The 15,289-nt window shown below is 36.0% G+C and overlaps 2 protein-coding genes across 8 annotated transcripts in view; both read right to left on the reverse strand.

Moving 5' to 3' along the window:
• Positions 1 to 543: 543 nt before the first annotated feature.
• On the reverse strand, positions 544 to 3,353 carry C7H2orf66 (chromosome 7 C2orf66 homolog). The gene is made up of 3 exons (XM_052791244.1): positions 3,231 to 3,353; positions 2,107 to 2,307; positions 544 to 796 (listed from the first exon to the last, which is right to left on the reverse strand). The coding sequence occupies exons 1-2, from the start codon at positions 3,351 to 3,353 to the stop codon at positions 2,125 to 2,127; spliced, it is 306 nt and encodes a 101-aa protein (XP_052647204.1). The 3' UTR covers positions 544 to 796; positions 2,107 to 2,124.
• Positions 3,286 to 15,289, reverse strand: part of PGAP1 (post-GPI attachment to proteins inositol deacylase 1) — a 43,584-nt gene continuing 31,580 nt past the window's right edge. The window contains exons 27-29 of one of the 7 annotated variants that reach the window (XM_052791240.1): positions 14,851 to 14,932; positions 9,978 to 10,023; positions 4,287 to 4,369 (exon numbers count right to left, since the gene is read on the reverse strand). In XM_052791240.1, coding sequence (XP_052647200.1) covers positions 9,982 to 10,023; positions 14,851 to 14,932 — 124 coding nt within the window. In that variant the 3' untranslated portion in view covers positions 4,287 to 4,369; positions 9,978 to 9,981. Of the gene's footprint in view, positions 3,376 to 4,264; positions 4,370 to 8,321; positions 10,024 to 10,520; positions 14,933 to 15,289 lie in introns of those variants that run through there. The other 6 variants (XM_052791237.1, XM_052791239.1, XM_052791243.1 and 3 more) reach the window with 6 other exon arrangements.

Consider the following 15,289-nt stretch of genomic DNA (forward strand, 5'->3'; position numbering starts at 1 on the left):
GCGCTGCTGCCTTGGGGCGGGGAAAGCATCGCCCCTCGGGAGCCGGCAGCCGACGCGGTTGGGGCTGGAGGGTCTCCCGAGCCCGGGGGGAGCCCGGGCAGCCGCGTCGGTAGGCGCTGCTGCGGTGCTCGCTGCCTCGGAGGGTCCAGTGGCCTCAGGGCAGGAGGCGTGAGGAAAACTCTCTTACCGACGCGACTGTAGTGTCAGGTTATCTTTTACTGCCCCGGAAACGGGTGCTGTTTTTACGTGAGAAGGGCTCCTTAACTTCATATACAGTCACGGTGCAGATGACTGACTGACTGACAGGGGCACGGCCAGAGCTGGGGCTGATGGGCTGGGGCGGAGGGACAAGCAGCCGTTGGGCCCGCGGGGCAGGAGGTGTCCCCGCCGGCGCCGGCCTTTCCCACTTCCCTCCGGGAACCAGAAGACTTCTGATAAAGAGGTGTCTGGAAACTTGCTGCAAAACACCTTACGACGTCTAGCTCTAATAAACTGAAGGGTAAGATTTATTTACCGGTTTCGAACAAAGATGCTTAGCGGCAGTTAAAAGCACGCTGTTGCACTCATTTATTCACGTTTAAACAAACACAATTCTGCTAGGCAAACTGTAGTAGCCAAACATAACACGTTCGTTAACAGACAGCGAATGTGCTAAATACAGCATGATAACAGATTCCATAGGTGAAAACTGTGATGGTGAGCAAAATTTTAAATTGTCGAGTAACTGTTAAAAAGTCAAAGCACTAATATTTTGCTGTAAAGGTTACCACTTCGCATGAAGTTCAAAATTTAATGCCTGAAAAAGAGAAGGAAAAAAAGGATGTGAGACAAATACATAAATATTTATATGCAACCAGGGTATGATCCAAACCAAGTCCTGGTAACACTGGCTGAAATACCCCAACTGAGCCCAGCAGACCTCTACTTCCAGAGAACAGTTCCGAACACTGAAGAGAACTACCGTGATCATCCTGAATTATGTAGGACAAATTACTTCCACCAGTAATTTTCTCACTGCTGCTGTAACTTGCAGTACAGCTACAGCATCCCTTCTAAAGTCCCTTTTCATTTACTTATCAAGCACAATACTCATTGTGTTGAGGTTTTTTTTCCCTCTGACACAAACACTTGGCAAAAAGAACTTAGTTTTAAAATTTGAGTGCAGTCTTCATTATGATTCATGATAATAAGAATAGTAGAGCTGTACTTTTGATTACAAAAAGAGATGTACTTAAGCAGGCAGAGAGCAGGACAGAGCTAAAAATCCGAAGCTGAATATTGATTACAAATTAATCTCTGAGATACTAGGTAAATCACCAAAACGCTTAGATTCAAAACTTACTGAAATCTATTTGTAAAATGGGAGAAAACAATTATTTACCTTTCCTCAGAACTGCCAGTATTCACTGACTCTCAAAATGAGGTGTGAAAGGATTTATTTGTTACAGAGTATGGTTATGCATGGATTAGAATAGCTAAGCAGTACCTGCTATAAATTGAGACTGGATTTATTAATAATGCAAGCTTGACCCACTTCAATTTTATTTCATATTTATGGAGAGATGTGAATAAGTTGGCAATCCTTTCATTCAACCTTCAATTTTAGTGGTAGAAATAAGGAAAGCAGCATGAACGGACAAAGATGTAAAAAATGATGTATGCTTTGTTAGTGCAGTATCTTATGTCTAAATTAACTTTCTTAATATACATATATCACAGAAAATGACTAGTCTCAATTGATAATTTTACTGAGATCAGTTACTTAAGTAAAACCTGCATTCTCTATTTTCTGTACTTTTTCAGAATTCTTGTCCACATTAAAAAAAGGGAGAAAAAGGAAAAAAAAAAAAAAAAAGGGAAGGAAGGCGTGGTCTATATAGCTCTGCACAAGCACCATGTGTTATTTTACCAAAGCAGTAAATATGTCATAAATCTCTACCTCAAGAATTTTAAACCTACTTCAGGCAAGAGTTAAGGTGCTACATTTTTATTTTCCTCTGAAAAAGAAGTTGTTTTCATACTCAGACAGAAATGAGAATCACTTGAATCCAAATCTTTCACTTGGTTACATGTAACAATGTTAGAGGAAAAGGCATCTTCTTTTACCTTGGTCAGCAGCATCTTTCAGCCTTTAAAATAATTTGGAAAAGAATTTTTCCTTTCTTCATAATCTGCAAATGCAGAAGCAATAGGATCTGAGTAGAACATGACAGGCCTTGGTCCTTCATTGTTCATAGTGAAAGTAGCTGGGAACTTTCTGAGATCAAGACCCCTGCCCGAAAAATAAGCCTGGAGAGTTCTGAAAAACTGAACATATTTCATACGTGAAAACAGAGCATGCCCGACAGAGATTAATTATTTCTACTGACACAAAGTAGATGTAATATTTGTTCCTATGTGGGATGAAATCCTCTATTTTGATCATGAACTGGTACAATACAGGCAATATAATTCAGACATGTCCACTCCATCCATGGCTTGTACACCTTACGTGGTGTCCATCATCTATGCTCCCCACTAAACCACAGAGGATTCAAACTATATCCCTTATAAAACAGGCACAGCAAAACCCTTGCTGAGGGCAAACAGTACAGTTCTGTTACACATTTCTCTAAGAGAAATGTTCTCCAAGAGTTAGCAACAGTGGGCAGCTGATTTGAACAGGCCCCTTAGATCACTTAAAAGTAGAAATTAATGCTTCTTAAGTGAGGAAAAATTGTGGGAAACCAATTTTTTTTCCTTCACAAATTCCTTATAAGATCTTGCAAATGTTCCGTTAGTGATATTTTCTTAGCTGTAATTAACTTTCAGATCTTTAGCCACTGTTCACGACAATGCGTCAGATGCAAACTTGTTTATACTTCCAGAAGATCAAACAACATGCAGCAACACAGTACACGTTAGAGAGAAACGTAATAACAATTCCTCTTCTGTTTCATAAAACAACTTGTATAATCAAAATACATTTTTAAAAACTAAAGCTGCTGGATGGAGATCTAAGGAAGTTTTATGCACTACTGCACACCAAGAAGGTCTCTTCAGTTAAGGGGTACATCTTGACTGAAGAATGCTCAACCAGCTGTGGTTATTGACTATACGAAGTGCACAGTTACTAACATTACATTTAATGGGCCCCTTTACCTTTAAATTTGGAAGATAAAAATTCTCATGATGGAAAACAAAAAAAACCCCACAAAACTTATGCTATCTTTCTTGCAGCATTTCCTTACCAGGTCTCTGTTTCTAGGGTTATCCAGAGGTTTCCATTTTTCTTCTGGTTGGAAGGGAGCACCCTTTGCCAGTCCTCTCACAGCCAATACTGTATATAGACCCAGGAGTACCACCTTCCACATGTTGAAGAGATGAACAGACTATCTGTAAGAAGTACAATGAACCAGACTCCATAAGTCCTACAGAGCTGTCACTGGTAACAAATAGAGCAAGCATGACAATCCAGTGGAGTGCTGAAAATAATTTATCCATGGCAGGAAGATCTGCCTACTGTGCTGTTAACTTTTTTTTGTTTTCCTAGTACTAATATACTAGGAAGAACAAATTATTCTAAAGAAGCATTTCCCATACCACAGCTATTTCTAGACACGATTCTCTTTTTGAGAGGGACTAGTATGACATTTAACACAAAATATTTACATTTGTAAATTTACATTTGTTATTACATACAGCCATTTTCATTGGCAGATTAGCTACAGCATCAGATCTTTGTGTGCTCCAAGGTGAATGCAAAAATATGGCTTGAGATCCAGATACCTCAATTTTTAAAATTGCATGAAATGAAAGTGTACTATGTACATTAATAAGTGCAATAATAATACAGCCTGGTACAATATACTAGAGACCCATTTCACAACCTGATTCAAGCGGAAAAAAAAAAAGAAACAAATCTCCCTTTCATGTTCTTTAAAATAAAGCTTACCAGTGAATTTGGCTCTGGCTTGCCCCTTCTTGGTTAGTCTCCTTGTAATCTGTGAACAAACTGATCTCTGCACTTATATTTCTAGTGGACTGTAGGTGGGTGTCAATGACGTTAGCAGGAGTTCAAAAATACAGTAATGATTCCATTTCCATCCATGACATAAAGACTCTTGAGAATTTCATCCTTAATACTCTTAAGACCTGTTGCTATTGAACAGTGCAGTGCAAATTCCTCCTCCCTAAGCCATATTACAGAAAATTGTTGGTAAGCATATAATAAGTTTAAAACAATTCCCAACAGAGATAGCAGAGCTGTATCAAAATATTACTTTTAATTAAAAGTAATTAGCCATATCTCTAGAATGGTGACTAACAGATAATTACAGCTGGCTGAATGGTTTTCAAGCAAGATGAGATATGGATCATTTTCTTGATGCTGGAGAGAGAGAGAAAAGAAAGGTCTGTTTCAAGATCCAAAATCTTTACATTTTAATGGAAGTGTTGCTTTCCTACCCTGATTTTATCAGCAGTTAATATCCTCCTGTCAGACTAGAAACTAAGGCAAAGACTGCAAGAAGGACTATGCTAATTTACCTTGGCCTTATTTCATAGCATTCTTCATCTCAAAGCTGCTGAATTTTTTTTGCTTATAATTTCATTATACTCTTCTCTCCATTATTTAGATGATACTTTAGTTAGTATCATATAAAATATATCTCTATATAGACATTTTAAAACTAAAGATTTTTGGCCAATATCTTACTCCAGATTACTGTTGTTTATTTATTTCTGACTAGAAGCTTTACATCTTTCTTTGGTTTAAATTTTGAAAACAAAACAAAAACCTAACCCCACCCTTCCAGGCAGGCAACATTGTGGACATCCAAACATCATTAGCAACACAGCAAACAAAATCCTAGCAGTGTTATTTTCATGACTGCAGTAACATACAAAAATACAAGTGTCCTGGTTGCAGCTGGGATAAAGTTAATTTTCTTCCTAGCAGCTGGTATAGTGTTAAGTCTTGGATTCAATATGAGAAGAATGTTGATAACGTACTGATGTTTTCAGTTGTTGCTAAGTAGTGTTTAGACTAAGTCAAGGATTTTTCAGCTTCTCATGCCCAGCCAGCAAGAAGGCTGGAGGGGCACCAGAAGTTGGGAGGGGACACAGCCAGGAGACCTGACCCAAACTGGCCAATGGGATATCCAATACCATGTGACATCATGCCTAGTATATAAACTGGGGGGAGTTGGCCTGGGGGGATCACTGGTCGGGAACTAACTGGGCATCAGTCAGTAAGTGGCGAGCAATTGCATTGTGCATCACTTGTTTTGTATGTTCCAATTCTTTTATTATTATTATTGTCATTATTATTATTGTCATTATCATTATTATTATTTTCTTCCTTTCTATCCTATTAAACTGGGTTCATCTCAACCCACGAGTTTTACTTTTTCTTTCCCCCCCACCCAGTTCTCTCCCCCATCCCACTGGGGCGGGGGGGGGGAGGGGGGGCGGGAAGTGAGCAAGCAGCTACATGGTGCTTAGTTGCTGGCTGGGGTTAAACAACGACAAGTCAACTTATCCAGCTTGCATATTATCCTGCAGACTTAGAGTGAAAAAAAATTTCACACACACATAAAAGAAAATCCATCAAAACTCATCCATTACTTTCATAATAGACAACTTCCAGATCATAGACTCATCAAGAACCAGAACAGCAGTAGCAACAGAACAACTTGTAAAAAGGCAGGCCCCAATGTAAGGGAACTTTCTTTGTTGATTTTCTAGGTAGATACTTACTTCGAGTTTAATGTTGTGCATAATTTACCTTCTAAATCAACCAGAAGTAGAAATACGTTCCTCTAGAGGAAATGACAGGAAGGGGAAAAGGCTTGATTTACAGTTTGGGATTAGATTTTAGTTCCTTATTTAGAAGGGGAAAAAAAAAAAAAAAAGCCAGAAAAGCAGGCAGTTTTCTTCCCCTCAATTCTTTTATTAATTTGATTTATTTAAAAAGAAAAAACTGGAGGTTATGCAGTATATTCAGCTAGTAAAACATACCAAAGTCAGCTGTAGATTTATTTTTTTATTAACAAGTTTTATTACTGTAGGAATTTAGGCAGTTTGGTTGACTGATGAAGTATGCAGATATGCAAGAGATTCAATTAGCATATATTTTCTGTAAGCTGTCTTAAAAAAACCCAACCTCACAAATTTGTATTGTTGCTTACTGAGCTAAGTGTTTGAGAAACTGCTTGAGGTAAAACTCTGTTCAGACTTAGTGCTCATTGTAGTGTGGGTTGGTTTTGGTTTTTTTTTAAAGATAATTTCATTATAGCTCTTTCCTTCAGTGAAAGTCAAATATAAGTGGAACACATTCATATTAAAATACTATTATTAGAGTTACACTGATTGGACAAAATTGCATCCTTTTTTGAGAACAGTAGCTAGTTTAACAAATGCTTTCCAAGCCAGATGTCAGTGTGCTGCCTTTTTAATGCAGCCAAATTTAAGCATTAGGTTTTCTTGATAAATTATGTATATAGACACATATCTTCAGTAAATCAAATCTTTTTAAAGTGGTTATACTGATTATATAGCCCTTACGGCACAGTAAGTAATATTCATATGTTTGAATTAAATTGCACTGAAGCTGAAAATGCTCATAGCATTGCTTGTTCAGTTTCATGCCAGTTACTTCAAAAAGGTAAAAATCTTGTTCTAGAACAAAGGGCAAATTTAAAACTAATTAGTTTAGCCAAGAACAAGTTTTATACATATGATACTCTATATAAACTATATTATTCACCAAATATTTTCCATTTTATTGCATTTCCCATTCATGATAGCAAGGCAGGTATAACAGCCTAAGGTGCGTGAGCTAAGATACTGAGACAAGCTTCATCAGTTATGATCTTTATTGTATTCTACTCAAGATGTGAAAAAAAGTGTCTGATACTTAAAGTACTGCTCTAACCACAATGCTTTTGTTCACTGTTTTTATTTTCTGCTTAGAATCCCAAGTATTACAAGTGAGAAGGAAAAGCACCAAACTGCTCCACGTGAGTACCTGAGCAAAGACTAAAGGCAAACATTCACCACGACACTCATTAGTGTGTTTGTACAACAGAAGTACAGGTAACATTCACAACACTCTACAGAGTATGACTGGTAAGTGGCACTTTTTGTGAATTACAACCGTTTGTACTAATGCAACCATACAAAAATATACAGAAGTGTTTATTTAGCAGAGCATATACTATACAGTGTACTCTTAAGTCATGCACACTTAGGTAAAAAAAAGACAAATTAAAAAAAAGTGAAATATACACTGCAGACAGGGAAACCACCAAACAAAATACAAAGGTCCTAGAGTAGCTCCCACTCAAGTTGCCCTCAACTTCAACAAAAAAGTACCAGTATCTAAAAGCACAGTTTTTAAAGATTCTGAGATTTCAGCTTTCAGCAAATTCAACATTAGCTGAAGATACCTATTCTCCAAGGTTTTCTCAGCATCTCACAAGACAAGGACTTTGCCAAAGCTTATCACACACTGCATGACCTGTATCTGAGAATTCAGTTATAAACATTTTAATAAGCACAATAATTTATTATAGCATTATTCAAACATTTATAGATAAGACCCTGTCAATATCTCTAGAAACCTGTTAAACGTTAAATTTTACCTGACGTAAAATTAAGAGTTAGCTCCACCTACAACACCGGATTTACACTAGCTATATAAGAACTGAAAACAGAGGAAGAGGTAAAAACATGTAAGACAGGTTGCTTGTGAAGCGATAGATTTTTCCAAAAAATTACATATATGGTCTTCAAAGTTTTAAGTCCTCTTAAAACACAACAAACAACAGCCCCCCTCCTTCCCCCCCAATTACCCTAAACAGGTATTTTGGCCAACATTATTCTGTCTTTGTGCTTGGAAAACCAACTAAAAGGTAAGAAGGGAATCAAATTACTAGGCCTAGGTTACACAGTTTTTCTAGATTAATCATCATATATAAAGGCCTTAAAGGTAGTTCTGCCCTCTCTTTTAATACTTTTAATTCCTGTAGCTAGGAAATCAACAATGGCTAGGATTACTGAAACAACATCATCACAAAAGAAAGAAGAGAAGGTTAGGTGACTGGGACAAGACTTTTAAAAGTCCTAAACTAACATACAGAAGGAAGTAGCAGGGAAGACACAAAAATTGCATGTTATCTGTTGCGCCACAGCATCAGCAGCATTGTGGCAGCCCAGTTCACGTTAGTTCTCAATAAAACAGGGTTAATAACTTTGATTTGTATTGCTTCAAACAATTATTGTGATCAGCTGACAGGCAGTCATTTTGTGTGCATATCTAAATATCCACAGTCCAACGATAAGCTTTGAGATAGCATCTTTATTCAAGATTCAGTATTACATAGTACTAATAGTAAGGTGGGGGAAAAGTCAGAATTTGGGGGGTTTTGTTCAAAACATACAAAGAATCCTGTAGAGACGCATAAGGAAAGCCAGTGGTGGCTTTTCCTGAGCTCTTCATATTAAGAAACATACATAAGAAATCCTTCTACTATTTCAAAACAAGATTTTAAGATCTTGACAATTTCTGGTTTTCTTTAATGAATTGAGAAGAACAGAATGTATAAACCTTTTTTTTCTTCCCCTCCCAAAACCTTTCAGGGTTTTATACATGAATATTTTTTCCTAAAAAGTGAAATTTGTTATTCAAAACTTCTGGAGCTTTAACACAACCAACCAACCCCACCCCCGTCTAGTTCTCTTCTCACACTGGTGTAGATATTGATACTCAATGGTTTAAATGCGATATTTTGCTTAAACTACAATTAGAGGATTTTTTTATTTTGAAGAAACTGAAGAACAAAATTTTTAAAAATAATTTGACACACAGACTTGAAAGTTGAGACAGACATCTGAGACTAGTTTTCCTTCCTTATTTTTCTTTTTGTCACAATAGAAAGATTTGAGAAATTAAGGTCAGCTAAAGCTTTCTGACTTTGGTTGGTGTGATTCCAAACCACAAATATACTGTACTTGTCATAAAATCTTCATTTCTGTAAGTGCAGTAAAAGGGGGTCAAAATAATTTTTTAATAATTAATAATTTGTCCCAAATCAAGTTTCAGTATGATCCACACAAATATTTTTGGTCAACTTCAAAAATCAAATATAAGGCTACAGAAGTCCACAGGCTACAGTTAGAGTGTATTCATTTACTGGTTTAAGGCACAGTATTTTTCTTGCTCTAGAAAGCTACAAGTTTAAAGTCACAGTGAGGAATTTCACATTTCAATTTTGGTCTGGCACTCTAATTATTTATATCACATCTACTACTTGTAGACTTATGTAAAATATTTCAGTTGTCAGGTGCTGCAGTCTCAAATACTGTTTTCACACTCCAAGTGACATAAGTGGAAAATACTGAAGCCTGAATTGATCCCGAAATAGTGCACTTAGCATTTTATAAAACTAAACATCAACATACTTGCACATTTGATACTTAATATATATACCCTGAAATTATTTAAGTTGGAGGGGAAAAAAGTCTTTGCTAGTATTTCAACAAACATGCAAAACTGCAATAGAAAAACAGTCTACAGGACAGCTGCTGTGTATCTTCACTAGGTCAGTCATGGTACCTACAATTACTGTGAACATTATGTTTTGTACTACAGTGGAAGGATACTGCAAACCAAGGATAACCACGTATGGAAGGAGGAACTGGAATGATGTGCCACAAAATAACAAGTTTGTGTGGGCCATTTCTGACTTTTATAGACCTAAAATTAGCTCTGATACCACACAGATTCCTACAGAATCTAGAATGCAACCTGCCAATAACTGTAGAGAGGCCATGCTTACAAGATTTGTTTATGACAGCATAAGTAGCAAAATCTGTCTGCATTTAAGAATGCAGAATGAGACCTTAAATCTTAAGCAAAACTAAAGTCAAAACATCACAGCTTTGACTTAGGTTTTCATGCTACAAGGCAATAAGCACATATTTGAGGCAGTTACCTGCTTAGATACCTGAAAAATTGAGGTGCTGGGCAGATTTCTGGCTCTAAAAAAAAGTAGAACAACTATTTAACATAAAAAAGAATCTGTTTTCAACTGTCATTCATTGGCACACATTTCCAGAGGTATACAAGAGCAGCATGTAGCTTTGGTGACAAAAGTATGTCTTCCCTAAAGGAATGGTGATGAAAGTTTTAAAACCTTTTACAGTACAGTGCTAAGTGCTTATGAAAGCTAGCTTGATTATCTCCCAGAAAAAAGAGATGTAGAGAGCCAAAGCTGTAAATTAAGTGACTAACATTCATCACAAAATGGAAAATAAACATTAAGAATTTAGTCTGTTTTACAGCTAACAATTTTCTAGTAGCTTAGTGACTTAAAACAGCAGCACAATTATTGTACAGACACTATAACTGCTTCCAAAAACATTTTCAGTAACTCAAGAGTATTGAAGGCCTGTAAATGGCTGGTTTTTTTCTCAGTATGATTAACACAAAAGTCTAAACACAGTCATGACTGTATTGAAATAAACTTGATCAAATGAAAGCTTCTCAAATGTTTACATTTATTCACAGGCACATAATTGACTTTATTCTGTCCTGACAAAGCTTAGAAGCAGATGTATAAGATTTCAGAAAAAAGTCAAGTAACAAGTTCATAACCTTGTTACTGGCAAACACATGGAAAATTAGACTTTGTATCAAATACTGACATAAGCAACAATGCTTTTTGTTTTTTTTAAGTATCAATACATTTTATTTTCTTTTTTTAAACACTGAGTTTAAAAGGTAGCCCAATTAGTTGAAGAGTTCACTTAGACATACAGGCAGTCTCTATGTCTTCTGCAGCATATTACTACTACACTGTTTAGGATTTTGTTGTGTTATTCATTTGTTTGTTTTAAAACTTAGCAAATTAATATTTTTGAATGAATTGCTACATTTATCAGCTTACTCAAAACCAAAATCACAGCGGAACTCTAAATATTAGAAATAAAATTAACTTACATTCCATTTACTGCAATTTTTTTTGAAACAAAACAAACCAAACAAAAAACACCCCCAACCAAAACCAAAAAAACCCAATCTCCCTTTTAACAGGATGCTGAAACATGACATACCCACAACCAACTTCTAAATCAAAACTGAAAATACCACCTTTGGACAACATTCATTCATTCGGTTTCAGTGTACATTTGGTAATTCCAGTTAAGAGGTAACAGTTTTTCCTTACCAGACAAATATAGACCTCTTATGAACTGTTAGCTACAGGTGTAGCTACTATGATTGCAGCATGATAAGACTATGAGGAACACATGTTTCATCAGATCAACCAGAAAAGATTATAGACTTCAAGAGCATTTCAGGGTATGGAGATGTCACTAAAAGCTTTGCCCCTACCAAAGATTCAGCTGTACATGTATGCTGTACCTAAAATTAGTGACATTTGGTAGTCCAGGTTCTTACCCTGTTTTTTTTGTTCTGTTTCTGGTAGCTTATTAAAAAATATTAGGAAATAGCCACACAAATAGTTCTTATTTTGAATGCATCCTGAGGTACAAGCCAAAAAATCATGGCTTAATCTCAACCTAAATGCTTGATTATGTGGCATAATCTCCATCTAAATGTGGTGAACATCCACATGGAGGAAGAACAGTGGTTTTGCAAAATTAATACCTCAACTTCTGAAAAAGGAGAGAACAACAGAATTTGGGTCTGCATGTTAATAGAAATCTTCCCTTACAGAGCAAAGACCTAATTGATTACAAGCTAATTTGTGTCTTGGTCTCCTCCTGCACAGTCTAGATAATCTAAAATTTGAAGAATAAACTGGAATTTTAATTTACAGGTACTAAGAGACATTACAATATATTTGCCAACAGCTGTTTTATAAATGCAGCCTACTCATAATAAAGGATATTTCAGTAATATTTACCCTTCCTCATCCACACAATTAAGAGTCTTTGTAGTGGGTTAGACTACATTTCTACTGAGATTATAATTGTGAACAGTGGCAGAACTAGAAATTCGCATAACAGAAGCCTCTTCTCTGAAAGTAACAACAAACAATCATTGTATTTTACCTGAAAAACAATTTTAGACTGTTATAAAATCTTGTCTTTTTCAGAATGGCAAGTAGGATCATTCATTGTCTCTTAGACCAGGATGAATTGTTCTCTGGACTTGTTCTAATCCCACCCCCCTCTACTGATTATATAGAAAATCTAACTAGGATTAGACACCTAATCACTCAAACAGCTGAAGTTACACAGTCCACAATCACTGCAAAATCCAGACGCACATCTCTGATAACAGTTTTCATCTAGCAAATGACACAGAATGCATATAAATCCAAAGTAGCAGTAAGATTTCCCCTCCTTCCCCAGTGAAGGTAAATCATCTCTGAAAAAAAGGAGCATTGAGGGAGACGTGATAAATTCTGTCATCTGGCATCTCAGACTCAGGATTATATCTACGCCTACCTCCAACTTGAAAATCAGGTAGGAATCTATGCAAGATTTTGTAACCCATTTCATGAAGAGTGATAACTATCAATGCAATTCTCAGCTTTAAAGATATAATTAAATGAAAAAATTGGTGTTATTCTATGCTGCTGTAATTCAGAAGTTTCACATTGTGGCAGATTTTGGAAGCTATCAAAACTACTACACATGCAGAAACTGTTTGCTCTCCTTATTCTGATTATTATTTTATTCTACCAACAGCTCCAACAAATGGATTCATGCTTAAAGAGCCCATTAAGATGGCAAAACAAAACCAGGAGTAAAATACAGTAGCAAACCAAAAGAACCATGAAGGCCAAGGAAAATTATCTTCCACAGAAATCAGATCCTGCACATTTCACAGACAGCCTTTTACCAGCCCCAGTGCAGTTCTGCCACCATCTTTCATTCATAGCCATTTGAAAGCAGAAAAACTACTATATTCTATGTCTGAACAGCAATTTTTAGGTTAAACCAACTGGTGGATTTAGCTACAAGTATATTTAGACACATGAATTATCTTTTTTTTATATATATATATATATATACACACACACACACACACTGTAGCATACATTTGGTTAAAAAGTATCAAGATATAATCTATTCAAATAACTTTTCTGATTTACAAACACTATGTATAATCCAAGCTTTTTTAAAAAAGGTTAAGACTAGAGTACCAGCACATAGATTACTGATAACAGTGACAGTGGTTTGGTTAACTACAATAATCTTACTCAGTTAAAGCAGTTTTAATGACTTAGTGATAGCTTGAACAGCTGACTTGTGTATAAGCGGACAAAACAGGTGCCTACTTCACATTTGCCCTTCATTTTGGAAAGTCACTGTGTGAATTAAGACTTTCCAGCCAGCGCAAATGAATTGACCCTAACAACACGCTAGAACTAACTGAGGCACTTCAGGCAAGATTAATGAGCTACGATAAAATTAATGGGTCAGGCTGGCTGTACTACTATATCAAGAATATACTTGATTGAGTGTGGGTAGCAGATTTCCTCTTATTAGTCATGTAAGACGATTGAGCTGGTCTAGTATTTCCACATGAAGATAACAGGTATCTCAGAGTGGAGACAGCTAGTAGGCTCATCTCTACACAGAATCAATACATCATTTTAACCTAATGGCTACTGAGATTTCTTCTGTTGGCAAAACACATACCCAGGGGACAGAATTCCTTACACATAGCTAATTTAGGCTTTATTATAAATGGCAGTCACTGTAGCATCTAGGCACTAAGATAATACTGTATACAGAGCTAATAATTATGGTCAGTATGTCCCATTATTATGAAGAGGTTGTCCACGCAAGGAAGTCAGCACTGTATGGCAGGGCATGAATTTACAGTGTTGTAACTATTCCACATTAATTTCACTTATGGACATTTATTATGAGACAGTTGATTCTCCATTTACAATAGGAAAAAACCCCTGCCTTGTCTACTTGGAAACAGTGCAGTACAGCAACTGCACTGTGAACTCACACCACACCTCAATGTTTGCTAGCTTCTACATACGGACAAGGTCCAAGGAGTAATTTCAGAATTGACAAAATTCCAGAGAAAACTGGCAATGTTTTAAAACAACATTACAGCAAATTGTTTATGAATCTGCTGGTATCCTTCCTGAATAGAAAGCTACACAGAATATTGTTGTTTTCTCACTCTCAGAAAAAGTAAAATGTGTAAGACTTTCAATAATCTCACAAATGTTCAACTCACACTGATTGAACAAATGATTTGATAGAAATAACAGTTCTATATAAGCAGTACATTCTAGTTTGTCTAGACACAACTGTGGCACCTTTTAAATGTAGCATAAAATGATTGAAACTATACTTGGCTGTGTATTTTTGTGATAGTCACAGTGTGCTTGAAATGTATTGAGTTTTAACCAGCATATTTTAGATCTGCAAGAGATGCAAGTTCAGAACATACACACTGTATGGCATAGTGAGTAAAAAAAAGTCTGTTTCAACAAAGAAGTATAGTGAAATATCAAAGTGTCTCCAAGGCAAACAGAGTATTGAGATGTTACACTAATATGATTTATGTGCTTACACACACACATAGTTAATTCACTTAATTTTCAGAGTCAGGAAATAAACAGCATAAAAAGCTTTCTAAGCAACATGAACAGAACCACAAACTTTTCATGAAGTATTCATAGTTCTGTCCTCTTTCGCACATAATGTAAACTACTGATGATATTAATAGAGGCATTTCCTTGTTGAAATTTGCCCCATTTCCAGTGTTAAGTTTCTAGGCTGCACTGTTCTTCCTATGTATAATGAACATTACACAATACAACACAGCACATGTAGAAGAAGAGAAAGGGTTACAAAGTGCGGTACTTTGTATAAATGCATTCGTCCAAAGGCCAACATTGCAACAGACAAAGGGAGCGGAACTTTGGCTGCGATCTTCAAGAGTTTACTGTAAGAATATAAAGAAAAAATTGCCATTTTTGTAGCCATACTTGCAGAAAGTACACAAATACCATATTTCACTTTCTTTTGAAAAATAATTTATAGATTTCAAGGATTTGTTCATTTTTAAAACAGAACAAATAGGCATAATGGGCACTAACAACTGATGCATAAGCAAGAGCAATTATTAAAAAAAATGTCATTTTAGAATATTCTTATATTAATGTAGAAATAAGTTCTCTGTAACAAAGAAAGATTTAATGCTTTAGATCATTTGAGTTAACAGGTACCGTCAAGAGGATAAACTACATTGGTTATTATTTATTGTCTTCCATGAGGCACTAATTTTATATCTGAACAAGAA

Source organism: Harpia harpyja, chromosome 7 (genome assembly GCF_026419915.1).
Source record: "Harpia harpyja isolate bHarHar1 chromosome 7, bHarHar1 primary haplotype, whole genome shotgun sequence".
In the NCBI taxonomy this organism is placed as follows: Eukaryota; Metazoa; Chordata; class Aves; order Accipitriformes; family Accipitridae; genus Harpia; species Harpia harpyja.

Bases quoted from the DNA above. Each gene is read 5' to 3' on its own strand.
- C7H2orf66 (XM_052791244.1), bottom strand. From the start codon at position 3,353: ATGTGGAAGGTGGTACTCCTGGGTCTATATACAGTATTGGCTGTGAGA. The intron at 2,308-3,230 runs GTAAGGAAATGC...AAATATGTTCAG, and splicing joins ACCCTAGAAACAGAGACCTG to TTTTTCAGAACTCTCCAGGC.